The sequence below is a fragment of the Paroedura picta genome, chromosome 10 (genome assembly GCF_049243985.1).
Source record: "Paroedura picta isolate Pp20150507F chromosome 10, Ppicta_v3.0, whole genome shotgun sequence".
In the NCBI taxonomy this organism is placed as follows: domain Eukaryota; kingdom Metazoa; phylum Chordata; class Lepidosauria; order Squamata; family Gekkonidae; genus Paroedura; species Paroedura picta.
Window position 1 is genome coordinate 65,580,140 of NC_135378.1, and position 12,129 is coordinate 65,592,268.

The following is a 12,129-nucleotide window of genomic DNA, read 5'->3' on the forward strand; positions in this document are numbered from 1 at the left end:
TGTGCAAAATCTCTCCACACATGAACGCCTCCAGTCAGGGAGGCAAGCCAGCAGGGTAAAGTTTTGAACAAACTCTACCCCCTCCAATGAAACTGCTGCTGGGAAAAATGTTTCCCAATGGATTCCACACAGCTGGGATAATGTACAAAAAAAGATACATATGTTATTAGCAAAGAAGGACAAAAAACCCTCCAGAGTTGCACTTACCTGTAATGGTTGTTCATCAATATCTTCTATTCAGACACACAATGGAACTGTGCCTCTGCAGGCTGGCCATGGATGTTTTCTTTCTAATGCAAAAGCTCCAAATTGTATGTCTAACTCAAATGCCTTTAGCCTCTATCATGCATGCAAAGGATTCCTGCCCAAGATGTCACGTGCTCTGCAGATGGACACCTCATTCCACGAGTTCCTACTAAGCTACCATGACCCCCTATCATAGCACAATAGCCCTGTGAGAGCTCATGGTGGGGCAGGACAGAGGTAATGTATGTCTGCACAGAAGATGTGTAGCTCTGGATTGTGACCATTAGCAAGCTACCCACCAGAGGAGGTGCGGTGACACTCTCACTGGAACAGAGCCTGCAGAATAGCCTTGCCTACGTTCACTTATTTTCTTACCTATGGTGGTGCTGTCTCTGGTCCCTGCAGAAAGGGGTAGCAAAGCAATGCTGCCTCTAAGAAAAATGTTGCCTATGAGCAAGGGCTGAAGAGAATATGGCTATCTTCCAGTTCTTTTTCATGTTAGTAAGGAAATCATCAGCAGATTGTGAGAATGTGTCATGTCTCATGCCAACTTTTCCAGTTTTCTCTTAGATGGAGGCTGGGGTTTGCCATTCCTCTGCCCCCCCCCCAATTTTTTCTGTTCTGTGTTAAGTTAATGGTATTTCTAGCCTTGAGGAGAGTTGTAAAACATCACAGCTCCCTGAAAAATGCAGCTGGGAATTATCTAGAAGGGGGCAGGAGTAGATTTGCACCTTTGTTGATCAAACAGCATTTTCTGTGAGAACTTTCCCTGTTTGAGAATGTGAGCCCAAGTGGATATAAACCCCACTCCTCTCTTTGTATCCCGTCTTTGCCAATAACCCTGCTCTGTGCGTTTCCTGAAGGAGATGCTTGCTCTGGTATAACCCTCAATAAGGACTAACTTAGCCATGGACTGATTCAAATGGGTAGCCGTATTGGTCTGAAGTAGCACACTAAAATCAGATTCCAGTAGCACCTTTAAGACCAACAAAGATTTATTCAAGGCATGAGCTTTCAAGTGCAAGCACTCTTCCTCAGACTATGAACTGACCATCATAACAGTAGGAATATAATAGCCATGGACTGCTTGTCATGGTCTCAGCTTTGTCGGTGTTGGGAGTCATCAGCCAGGCTGCTTTCTTAAGATCCTGACAGAATAGAGTAGACCCTTCAAATGGCAGATCCCCAACTTTACAATGAGTCTCTAGAGGGATAGTGGTAGTGCACAGCCATGATTGCCTCTCTAGAGAACTACAGAAGAGACTAGAGATCTGGCTGATGCATCTGTGGCATGCCTGCTCATGTTAATTCCTTGTTTTGAAAGCCTAATCACTTTGGATTGAATAAGTTTTGCCAGAGATTTAGATTCCTCAAATAGCTTGTCTAAACACTGGAAAAGACTCCCATAGGAAAAGCTGGTAGCCTCCCACAATTACTTGGTAATTCACTATTCAGAAATTAAGAGCTGATGAGGAATAAAACTTTCTCCCCAAGGTATCTAGCTGGCAGCCCACCCTATCCACCAGAGATGGGCGTTGGCTAGGCAGTTGGCATGCCTGCATGACTTCTGCAATCAACAAAGACAGTGGAGGATGTGTGGATAAAACTCACAGAAATCCTGCTTCACTCAGTATAGATTTTATCTTATAAGGTGTGGCTTCGGTGGAGGCTGGTTTCTCCCAAACAGGGACTGTGACATTGGACGGACCCTCCAAAATTGGAGAAGCCGCTATACCTGGAGTATTCCAAAGAGAGCTGACTCAGAATTTTGCCAATATTAAGGGCTTTCACTATTCTAAGAATCTGTTCTCCACAGAGACAGTCTTAACTGGGAGATACCTACACTATTGTCAGGTAACAGGTCCACAGCACTTTCACAATTTCATTGAGAAGTTGCAAACATGAAGAGCTAGCTTGGTGTGATGGTTAAGAGCAGCAGTCTCTAACATGGAGAAACAGGTTTGATTCCCACATGCAGCCCGCTGAGTGACCTTGAGCTAGTCACAGTTCTTTCAGAGGTCTCTCAGCTTCACCTTCCTCACAGGATGTCTATTGTGCGGAGAGGAGGGGTAGACAGTTGTAAACTGCTTTGAGACCCCTTCAGGTGGTAAGAAGCAGGATACAAACAACTCAGATCTCGTGCTCTCTCCTTCTGCTGGTAAGGGGAACAGCAAGGAACCATCACAAAACAGACCTCCATCTATTCCCTTGAATTAGGGTCAAGCTCTTCCAATATATGAGGGTGATGTTCCACCCATCTATTCATATGGGACTGCAACATGCCATAAGAGTGTTGAGGCAGGTCTGCTGGTTGCCACAATGGAAGCTGTTGTCCTATGTTAGGCTGACTGCGATCTGTGTCAGAGAAGGAACCCACAAGAGAGGCTAGGTGAGATAATGAGGTACAAGGAGGGACCAGAACAATGTCTTGGTAAGGCTCCAGACCCTTGGACTGGGAGGCACACACCTATATGAGCACTGCCTCTGTTTCTCCTTGCACTTTGATGTTTTATGCTTCTTTGCAGGAGGTTCAGAATGAGACTGGGCCTTAGACAATGGTCCTGGCGAGAGTGCATGTGGCCACCTGGATTCTGACTCTGGGACAACTGAAAAGCCCCTCTTTGGAGGAAGGATAGTTGCCCTGGCAGTTGGACCCTTTGGATCTGAACAGACTGAGTGGGCTCCAGAGCATGGTTTAGCAACTGAAGCCAAGGGAAGCAGACCCAAGACAGTCGACCCTGAACTCGGAATTACTTTGGACGGAATCAAGGCAGACAAAGGCTTTTTCTACAGAATGGCCTTAAGTCTAGAGGCCCTATTTAAGCAAGCCTCTGAAGTAAAACACTGACAAAATAGACAAGCTCCAACAGATCTCATGCTCATCACAGGGCACTGTTTTCATTCCACACTTAGAACATTCCCTTTTTTTGACTGACATTCCCCACAATACTTTACAGAGCCGGTGGCCTATCTATATATATAAAAATTGCTTGATAAGAGTATAAGGAATCAACCACTGAAGAAAAATTGTGAAAATTGAATATATCTAGAAACCGTTTTGGTTGATCCTTAAAAAATTATTGATATATAAAATTTATTGTACCAATTGCCTTGGAAAGGTTCTGTTTAACTCCAAAAGAGATCAGGTGACTAATTTTCACAAAAATGATTAATGTCAACTGAGGACTGCTAGAAAGTTTCATATTATTGTGATGGCAAAAATGGAACAGAAGGAGGGGGAGCCCATCTTTGGAACATGTGACGCATTGGGTGAGAATCCCATGTAGGCATTGGCTCTGAAAGGGGTAAAAGAGCCTCATTTTGGAGCTTTGGAGTTAGAAAGAAAATGTCAATGGCTGATCTGTGCAGACACAGTCCCTATGTGGTGCTGCATGAGAAGATGGAAGATGAACAAGCACCGCCTCTCCATTTCTCTGTATATGGTCTGGTAACTTTGGCAATCTGTCATGAAAAAAATTACAAAATCTTCGCAATGTTTCAGATTGCTTTTGAAACAGGCCATAGATCAAGCCCATGCAAAGAGAGTGTGGCAGGGGAAACACTAAAAGGGGAGGGGATTGAAAAGGATAAAAATAAATCAACAAAAAGAAAAGCTGAAAAGCTAGCAACCAACCGTTCAGCTAACATGCCCTGATAGCAACAGTTCTCTGCAATATTCTCGTCACTGCAGAAGAACATCCTGTCCCAAAGCCCTCATCGGCTTCACGGCCACTGAACATGACAGTTAGCTCAAGTCAAACCAATGAAAGATTTAGAGAGCAGAGTGCACTCCAGGTGAGTCCAGACATCCAAGAACAGGAAACCATGAGGGAAGGAGAACAAAAAGCGTCTGCAGTCCGAGGGGGCAAGGGCTGGAGTGAAGGCAAGAAGGCAAAGACACAATATAGACAAAATTGGGGAGAAATAGGCCACAGCTCTTACTGAATACAGCAGAAGGAACATTGGTGCAGCACAGGGACCCATCTGCTGCCAATATAACCCCATCCAGGAGTTGCAAGGCCCAGGATACTACATGGGCAGCAGCCACTATGTCAGGCTTTCTCAACCAGGGTTTCATGAAACCCGGGCGTTTCTTGATGATCCTAGAAGGGTTTTCTGAATGGGTAAGAGTTAATTTTTTAAAATTTGTTAAACATTTATTGGATCATATGACCACATATGGTCATGTAGACCTGCCCCCCAAATGGCCAATGATGGGCTGGAGGGGGTGGGAAGGGGAGGGTTCCGAGGTGGATGTGTCCACAGCTATGCTTCCCAACCATGTTCTGCATGATTACACCACTTCTGGGGTTTCTTGAAGCCTCAAGAATGTTTCAGAGATTTCTCAAAGGTAAAAAAAGTTGAGAAAGGCTGCACTATGTAGTTCCCTTGCCACCTTGTAATGAGAGTCAGCCTTCAGCCTCTGCCTGAGCATGCAGCTGAGAGGCTCCACCCTCAAGACCTCTCATCTGCCCCAGATGTGTGCTCCTGCATGGAAATTCCCAGTGTGGAAACAGTCTTGCCTTCCTATCTCTCTGGAGAAGTGATGGCTTTTATTTCCAGAAACTGTTCACTGAAGAGGACAGTTTCAAGCTAGAATAGCCTCCTTCCTTTCTTTAAAGTTTATAAAGATGACAAAATCCTAAAATAAGTCATGCAAGGTGACCAACATGTCCCCAGAGTTCTCTCTTAGAATGAAACAACCATTCATATGAAAGATGCCAAGATCTGGTCAAACACTCAGTCTTGGTGCTACCAACTCCTCTGTGAAGGGAACTGACAAATATGTCTTGGAGCCATATTTATACTCACAGATCATGAATTTTTTCTGCCCCCTCCTACTGTAGGCCAAAACAACTCCTTTAATGAAGAAATAGCATAGGGGGCATTTCCACAGAAGTGTTCTGCGGGATGCAAGCTGCCCTAACCTCTCTCCAATGATTTGTGGTAAATAAGGAGCCAAGATTCCAGGCAGTTCACTAGCCAGGTTCTATTTTCTGTCTTCAACCAGGAAGCAGAGCAATAAGAGACAGAGTACTGTGACAAATCCCTGAGTCCCAATAGGCTTTAGGGACAGCAGGCTGCTCTGTAAATCAGTTGAGCATATGCCAGCTGTTCGGAACATTTGAGGACCTAGGAAACGAGAGCTCAGAGAAGTTGGAAATCCAGAGACTGCTCCAATTTTTACTCAGGAAACATACTATCAAAAGACAATTCTGAGAGACAAAGGGTTCTTTCTCTTCTGGTCTATCAACCAGTAATGTTCAGGGCTTTTAAACAAGTGCTTAATTTGAATTCATTAATGTGGATTGTAATATATACTGTATTATTCAGAAAATTATGTTTTTTCTTTGGATAGATTTCCCTTCTTTATGCTTTTTTAGCAGTAGCCTGTGTTTTCAGATGTCTTCTGGTTTTTCTTGATACTAGGTTATATGAGGCTAAGGCTCACCCCACAGCCATCAACACATGTTTACTGCACAAAAATATCATAACATCTTACACTTGCTTACAGACTCTATCTGTCTTTTAAGTACACATTCAATTTGTCTGAAACTCCATTGTGATGTGGAGTGCTGACTGAGAATGGGGAAACTATGAACACTTTAAGCATCTCCTCCCCCATTTTCACTGTTTAGCTTCAGGAACAGCTTTCCATATTCAAAGAACTGGATCAGACAACAATAACACCCATATCTGCATGCATTTCAGCCTCCAGAGTAGGAAGTTGTGCTGTATTCAAAACAGCAGGAGGCAGTTTTCTCATCAAGACAGGGTATGGATCACCAAATCACTGAGAAATGAAGGAGTTAATTCCAGGAGCTTTCTGTTCCCTTTTCCAATTGTCAAATGCTGAGACTTGGAACAATCCTGGTACTGCATACTAATGCAGATTCAGTGAGACAGCAGAATTTCCTTTGAAAACAGACTTCTTTATTACCCTTTGCAACAGCAGGCATATGGACAAAGCAAAGGCAAAAGAAAAGGACACTGAAACCAAATAAAAGCCAGATATGGGGACATCACATAATTGCATGACAGTGACAAACAATATCAAAGCTCTGGAATCTCCCCCACTGTAAATTGCACATGGAAATCAGCAGACTGTCCTTGAGAATGTGAAAGGAAGGAAGAAACGATGATGTTGAGCCTGCGCAAATTTGAACGCCAGAGCGTTCTGCAGTTTTCGTGTGGGTGGCTGTATGCTGGCAGCTTTGAGCCAGGCTACCAGATGACTAGGTTGATAAGCCAAACAATGAAAACCCTTGAAAATTAGATTCTTTGCAAGAAACTGGAGGTAGTCCTGCACAGATCACTTTTGTACAGGACTAAACTATTTCTAGCTAGCTAAGCGATGCTGTGAGTTCAGAAGATGCAAAATATAATGTTCTAAAAGTATGACTTGGACAATGACAACAGGCATTCATGCTTGGATGGGATGGATGCCTGAACTGGGATTATGGAACAGATTTGTGACCATGTCTTGGAGCTGAAGCTGCATGAGTCAAAAAGGGCATTTGCTTGATATCACCCACCTTCTATGTGTGCAGTATGCAACTACCTTGTGCTTTTATCCCCTTACACTAGTATTATAGAAATGTGCCTTGGGCAATGCTGCATCCAGTTTTTCAAATAAGCAACATATTGCTGATAGCAAGCTGCCTAATACTAAGCCAGACTAGTACCAGCGAGTACTGTGGAAATTTCCCATCCATACAGTGTCACATTCTCAGTCCCACCCACCCACCCACTGCAGTCTGAAACGCTCTCTAAAATACTACTTCTAAGGAAACCTCCCCTCCTCACAAGAGTATTGGGGAGTTGGAGGTCTGCAGCAGGAAGTGAATTCCAGTAAAGACATGCACACACGCAAACCCTAACTCACCGAAAATTCTATGACCTCCAAGCCATCACTATCTACTCTGATTGACAGTGGCTTGCTACAGCCTCAAATAGAGATATTGTGTGGCCAACTGTGGAAACCATTTCCACAAGACAGGTCCAACTATGTTCCAGGACAAAGTGAGATTCAAGATGCTTGAGAAAGGCCATAGAGAAAATGAGAATTTGCTGTACAGCATTCTAAGAATCTTCTGCACAGAAGTTCCTTGATGGCCAAATCAGAAAGGAAAGGATTTTTGGCACTGTCTGAATATTTAAGAAGCCTTTGAAAAAAGTGTGACAGTTATGAGGACTATAATGATTATGAAGGAAGTCCAAGTTAGCATGCAACTTCCAGAACAGACCTCATTGTAATAAGGATCCCTGTATCTTGATGACTGAATTCCTGGTCCTTACTGAAGCAAAAGAAAAGGGAAGAGGCCACATGATAACATACATTCAGGGAAAAGAAACACTCACCCTGGTTTTGGCATCGATCTGCCCTCCACGATCCAACAAGAGCTTCACCATGTTTGTGTTGCCCCTTTTGGAAGCCACATGCAGTGGGGTGATTCCATTCTACACCATGAAAAGAACAAACAAAGAGCATGATGGGCTCGAAGAGGCTCAATGGGGATGGCTTTGCGTTTGGACATGATACAGTATAAAAGATAAGCACAGATGTATTGCGGAATACAGAAAACAGTGAGCATTGCCCTATCTTGGTAAAGGTTTACGTTGCCATGATTTATTAATGGTGTAAAGAAGAATTTCAATCGATCTATATACATACTAGCAGAAAATTAAAAACTTTGTGTTATATTTAATGTATTAGTTGACTTAGAAATGTTAACATTACAGGTTAAATCCTTAAGTGGTGGCACATTTCACCAAGGTTAATTGAAATTCCAGCACCTAGTTGCTGGAATTGATGGTTTTCTTTGCAATAATATGTGATCAAGTATCTGTGAATGTATGCAAATAAACCTCATGAGAGCAATGTGAATATATAATGTGAAGTATGCAACCTTTTAAGGTTCAGGGGAGGAGGATCCTCACTAGTTTGTAAAGCAACAAGAAAGAAACAGTCACTAGAACACCAAACATTACAATTGTACTTATGTAAGACAAAATGTACACATTCATGGCACATTCGTTCAGGCACAATGAAACCTATTAGCATAACTCCAATGAGTGTTAAAGTGCCCTCATTAGGTGAGAAGATCTTGTCTCATCTTTCATTTCTCAACAAGTACTTTGGATGGAGATTAGGTCTCTCAGTAGGAAACAGGAAGAGAAGATATAAACAGCTGAAATATACAAATGTTGGCAGGAATGTGAAATTTTTTTTGGAACACAGTGTCAGTACTCTGCCCAAAGCCATTTAATAAGATGTGGCTAGCTAGACAGCCATCAATGAGATGTAGCTACTGAAACGTAACCCGCACTCAGAGACCTCAGTTCAGTTGACTACATTCAGTACTTTCAACAACAGGTAACTGTGTTGTTCAGCTTTTTGGCTGGGAGATATGACTAAATCCAGCTCTCTGTTCTTCTTTAGCAGCAGACCAGTGCTATTAACACTTTCCAAGCAGGTGCTTTCTGTATTAACCCAGCAACATGAAAAGAACAGTTTCCTGGTGGCCGTTTTACACCTGGTTGCTCATCCAATCAGGACTCCATATGGAGAAACATACTAATACATGCATTTGCATCCTGGTTGAATTGGGACATAAATCTATATTTGGTTGATACTTCAGGGTACAGGGGTATTCAATAAAGCCTATTCATGTGTACATGGTATACGGAATTATTTATTTTGTCTATCTCTGCAAGAAATTAACAGTTATATACGCCTTCTATCAATGCACTCTACACAGATCAAATAAATGTATTACTATCTGTCATTCTCTCTGTAATTTACATCTTGCTCACCTCTATCAGAATTAGTTTAAGGCAGTGGTTCTCAACCTTTGGGTCGGAACCCCATTTGGGGTCATGTGGCCCCTTTCCCGGGGTCACCAGGTTTCCCGCTGAAGCAGCAGCAGGCTACGCCGATGTGTGGAGGCGTGTGGAGGTAGCAGAGCCATGGCAATGGTTGCCTCCATGCTGCCTTGATTGTTGTGCGCATGCGTGTGCACACGCCTGCCGCACCAGCCGCCAGAAGTTGGGGTCATGGCAAAGAAAAGGTTGAGAACTGCTGGTCTAAGGCCACTGCATTGATACCATTTGACAAAACAAGACCATAAATAGAATTCTCTAGGCAATTCCATTCTGTTTCTTAATTTGTACATTTAAATTTCCCGAAGACAGGGCAGAATATAAACCGCAAAATAAATTTAAAAATAAAGGAACAATTCAAACTGTTCACTTCATCTTCCATTCCATCTAAGAAAAGAAAACTCTTCATACCCTTGCTGTGAAATCCACAACAGCTCCTCGGTTGAGTAGAAGTGTTGCCACATTAACATTTCCATAGTGTGCCGCTATGTGCAAAGGTGTGAAGCCACTCTGTAAAAACGAGAGAGTCCTAATCAGGAACATCAATTTTTTCATTGACGTTCACCTTTTCATTTCATTTATTTATGGTCATTAAGCAGCATCAGGAAATAAAGACCACAGGAACAATTAAAACATTCTATCAACCAAGTCTACTCAACATCAACCAAGAATTTTCGCACAGTACTGGCAATATATCAGAATTTTGCCGCTGTATGAATAATAGAATGATTTTTATCTGGAAGTAAGATGTTAAAAGATTATCAGTCTATCTAGGGCAGTGGTTCTAGGGGTCAAACGTCCCTTTCACAGGGGTCACGGTAGGGCAAGCAACTTGGCCGGTGGTAGGGGGTGCCATCCACACAACAGCCTTGTGGGGCAGATAGAAATAGAGTGTTTGTCTCTCTGGAGCAGTGGAAAAGAGCGAGATCGGCATGGTGGGACAAAAGGCAGAACTGAACTGAGAAACCCCGGGGGAAAAAACAATTTATATGCAATCATATACAATGGATCTTCACACCATTGGTCAGTTTCGGTTTAATTTCTGTGAAAGAACACTTGTGTAATTTTATGGTTTGGGGTCACCACAACATGAGGAATTGTATTGTCACCACAACATGAGGCATTAGAAGGCTGAGAACCTCTGTTCTAGGGAATCTAAGTAACAAGGGCAAAATTAGACTACTTCTGATACCCCTATAAAATCATAATACAGTAGAACGTGGACAATTAATTCAGTGGCACCCGAAGGGCAAGTCACAGACAACCAAAGTATTATTTTTTTCTCAAGTCAACTTACTAGTAAAACAGAAGAGTGAATTATAGCTTTTTTCATCAACAGATAAACAAAAGCACAATTTTTCCAGCTTGATGATTTAATGCAGTATTTTTCATTTCATGGTAGCCAAAAGATTAGGGTGAAAATTCCCTGATGTATTTGTTCTTTGACATGCTACAGAGACACGCTATGCAGATCTTTATGTCTCTGCGGTCTTAATATTGTGCTTTTGATCAATAATCACCTGCTTTTGTAAATTTTCCATAGCACATTTTAAGTACTTTTCTGGAAAGGACAGCACTGTCTTTTCCATACCTTATTCCAAATATAACCAAACATATTAGAATAAATGGAACAGTGTAATGATCACAATGTATGTAATATGCATTCAAATGGTTTTCATAGTCTCCATAAACCTGACATAAATGGTCTTAAAATAGCTTCAATTTTCCAATGCGTTTTTGGCAGTCTGTTCAAAACCTTTACTTTTCCCCACAAGACCTGGACGGCCTTTTTAAAAAGCTGCAGAAACATCTGTAGTTCCTGAGCAACCTCACAGCAAACCTTGGGAACAGAGCTATGCAGTCCTGAAGCTCAAGTATCAGCTTCAGGGGAACTGCCTGACCAGACTGACTAAAGACTGTTTCATTCATTCTGATTTGATTCATTTACACCTTCCCCCCCCCCCCCAAATAGGAACCCAAGGATGTAACTTTATTACATCCTTTAATTTATCCCTACAGGAACTAGCCCTCTTTGAGGAAGGTTAGGCTGAGAGAGAGTGACTGGTCCAAGGTCACCGAACGAACTTTCACAGCAGAGATTCTTTCAGATCCTTGACCTTCACTCTCACCATTATACCCCAATGGCATAAAGCCGTGCATAAAACTTTTTAAAGTCCTTGTGACAGTGTGGATTAAGTATAATGTGCATACCTTTGACAAAAAAATACCCATGTTCTGTTGACCACTGAGATCTTTGGCACAAAAACAGAACCCCTTGAAAAACGTCAAAGCTTGCACGATACGCTCTGCTCATTTGATTGGTCTAATAAAAGGCATTACATGGATTTTATTCTGAGAAAACAATGCAGCCCTACTGGTAAAAGTCAAGCACCTGCATGACAGCAGGTGGTAACGGTGCTAATGTGTAAACAAAAAGTATATGAGTTGATATATGGTTTAAACATACATTGCAGCTGTGAAGACAACTGCCATTTCTGGGTGCTGCAATATGAAACTGTGACCCTTAAATTGCCCAATGGTTTCAAGTTGAAAATATTGCCATAGATGCTGAAATCCCACAAGTAATTGCAGCTGAATCAGCCTCCCCAGGGAAGAGATCACTGCAACCTCTATACCTCCTCAGTATCTACCAACCAGATGAATGGGGGCTTTCTCAGGCAATCTTAAAGCAGCCTAACACACATGCCCCTTTGAAGCACTGGAAGGCGGCATATACTTGAAAGATCATGAAAGGGTTGAATAATCAATTGACAGAGGGCACATTGCCTGTCAAGCAGTTGAGATCTGGAATGCCTTTTCTTATTCCAACCTCTGTGTTTCTTACTCTGTTTCAGACATAATGACAAATCAAAGTTACAGCTTTGTTTAAACCTGACAACTAATAAATCTGCTGGAGAGCAGATGCCATAAAAGAACCTCCATCAGCTGTAGGTTGAAGTATCTTTAACAAATCATAGTCTGGACAATCTGCAGTTTCTT

The 12,129-nt window shown here is 42.3% G+C and overlaps 1 protein-coding gene across 50 annotated transcripts in view; it reads right to left on the reverse strand.

The window, feature by feature from the left end:
* ANK2 (ankyrin 2) overlaps window positions 1–12,129 on the reverse strand; it is a 331,669-nt gene that overhangs the window by 97,899 nt on the left and 221,641 nt on the right. For 49 of the 50 annotated variants that reach the window (XM_077300524.1, XM_077300529.1, XM_077300531.1 and 46 more), the window contains 2 exons: window positions 9,541–9,639; window positions 7,609–7,707 (listed from right to left, as the gene is read on the reverse strand). In XM_077300524.1, coding sequence (XP_077156639.1) covers window positions 7,609–7,707; window positions 9,541–9,639 — 198 coding nt within the window. The remainder of the gene's footprint in view (window positions 1–7,608; window positions 7,708–9,540; window positions 9,640–12,129) is intronic. The other variant, XM_077300528.1, reaches the window with a different exon arrangement.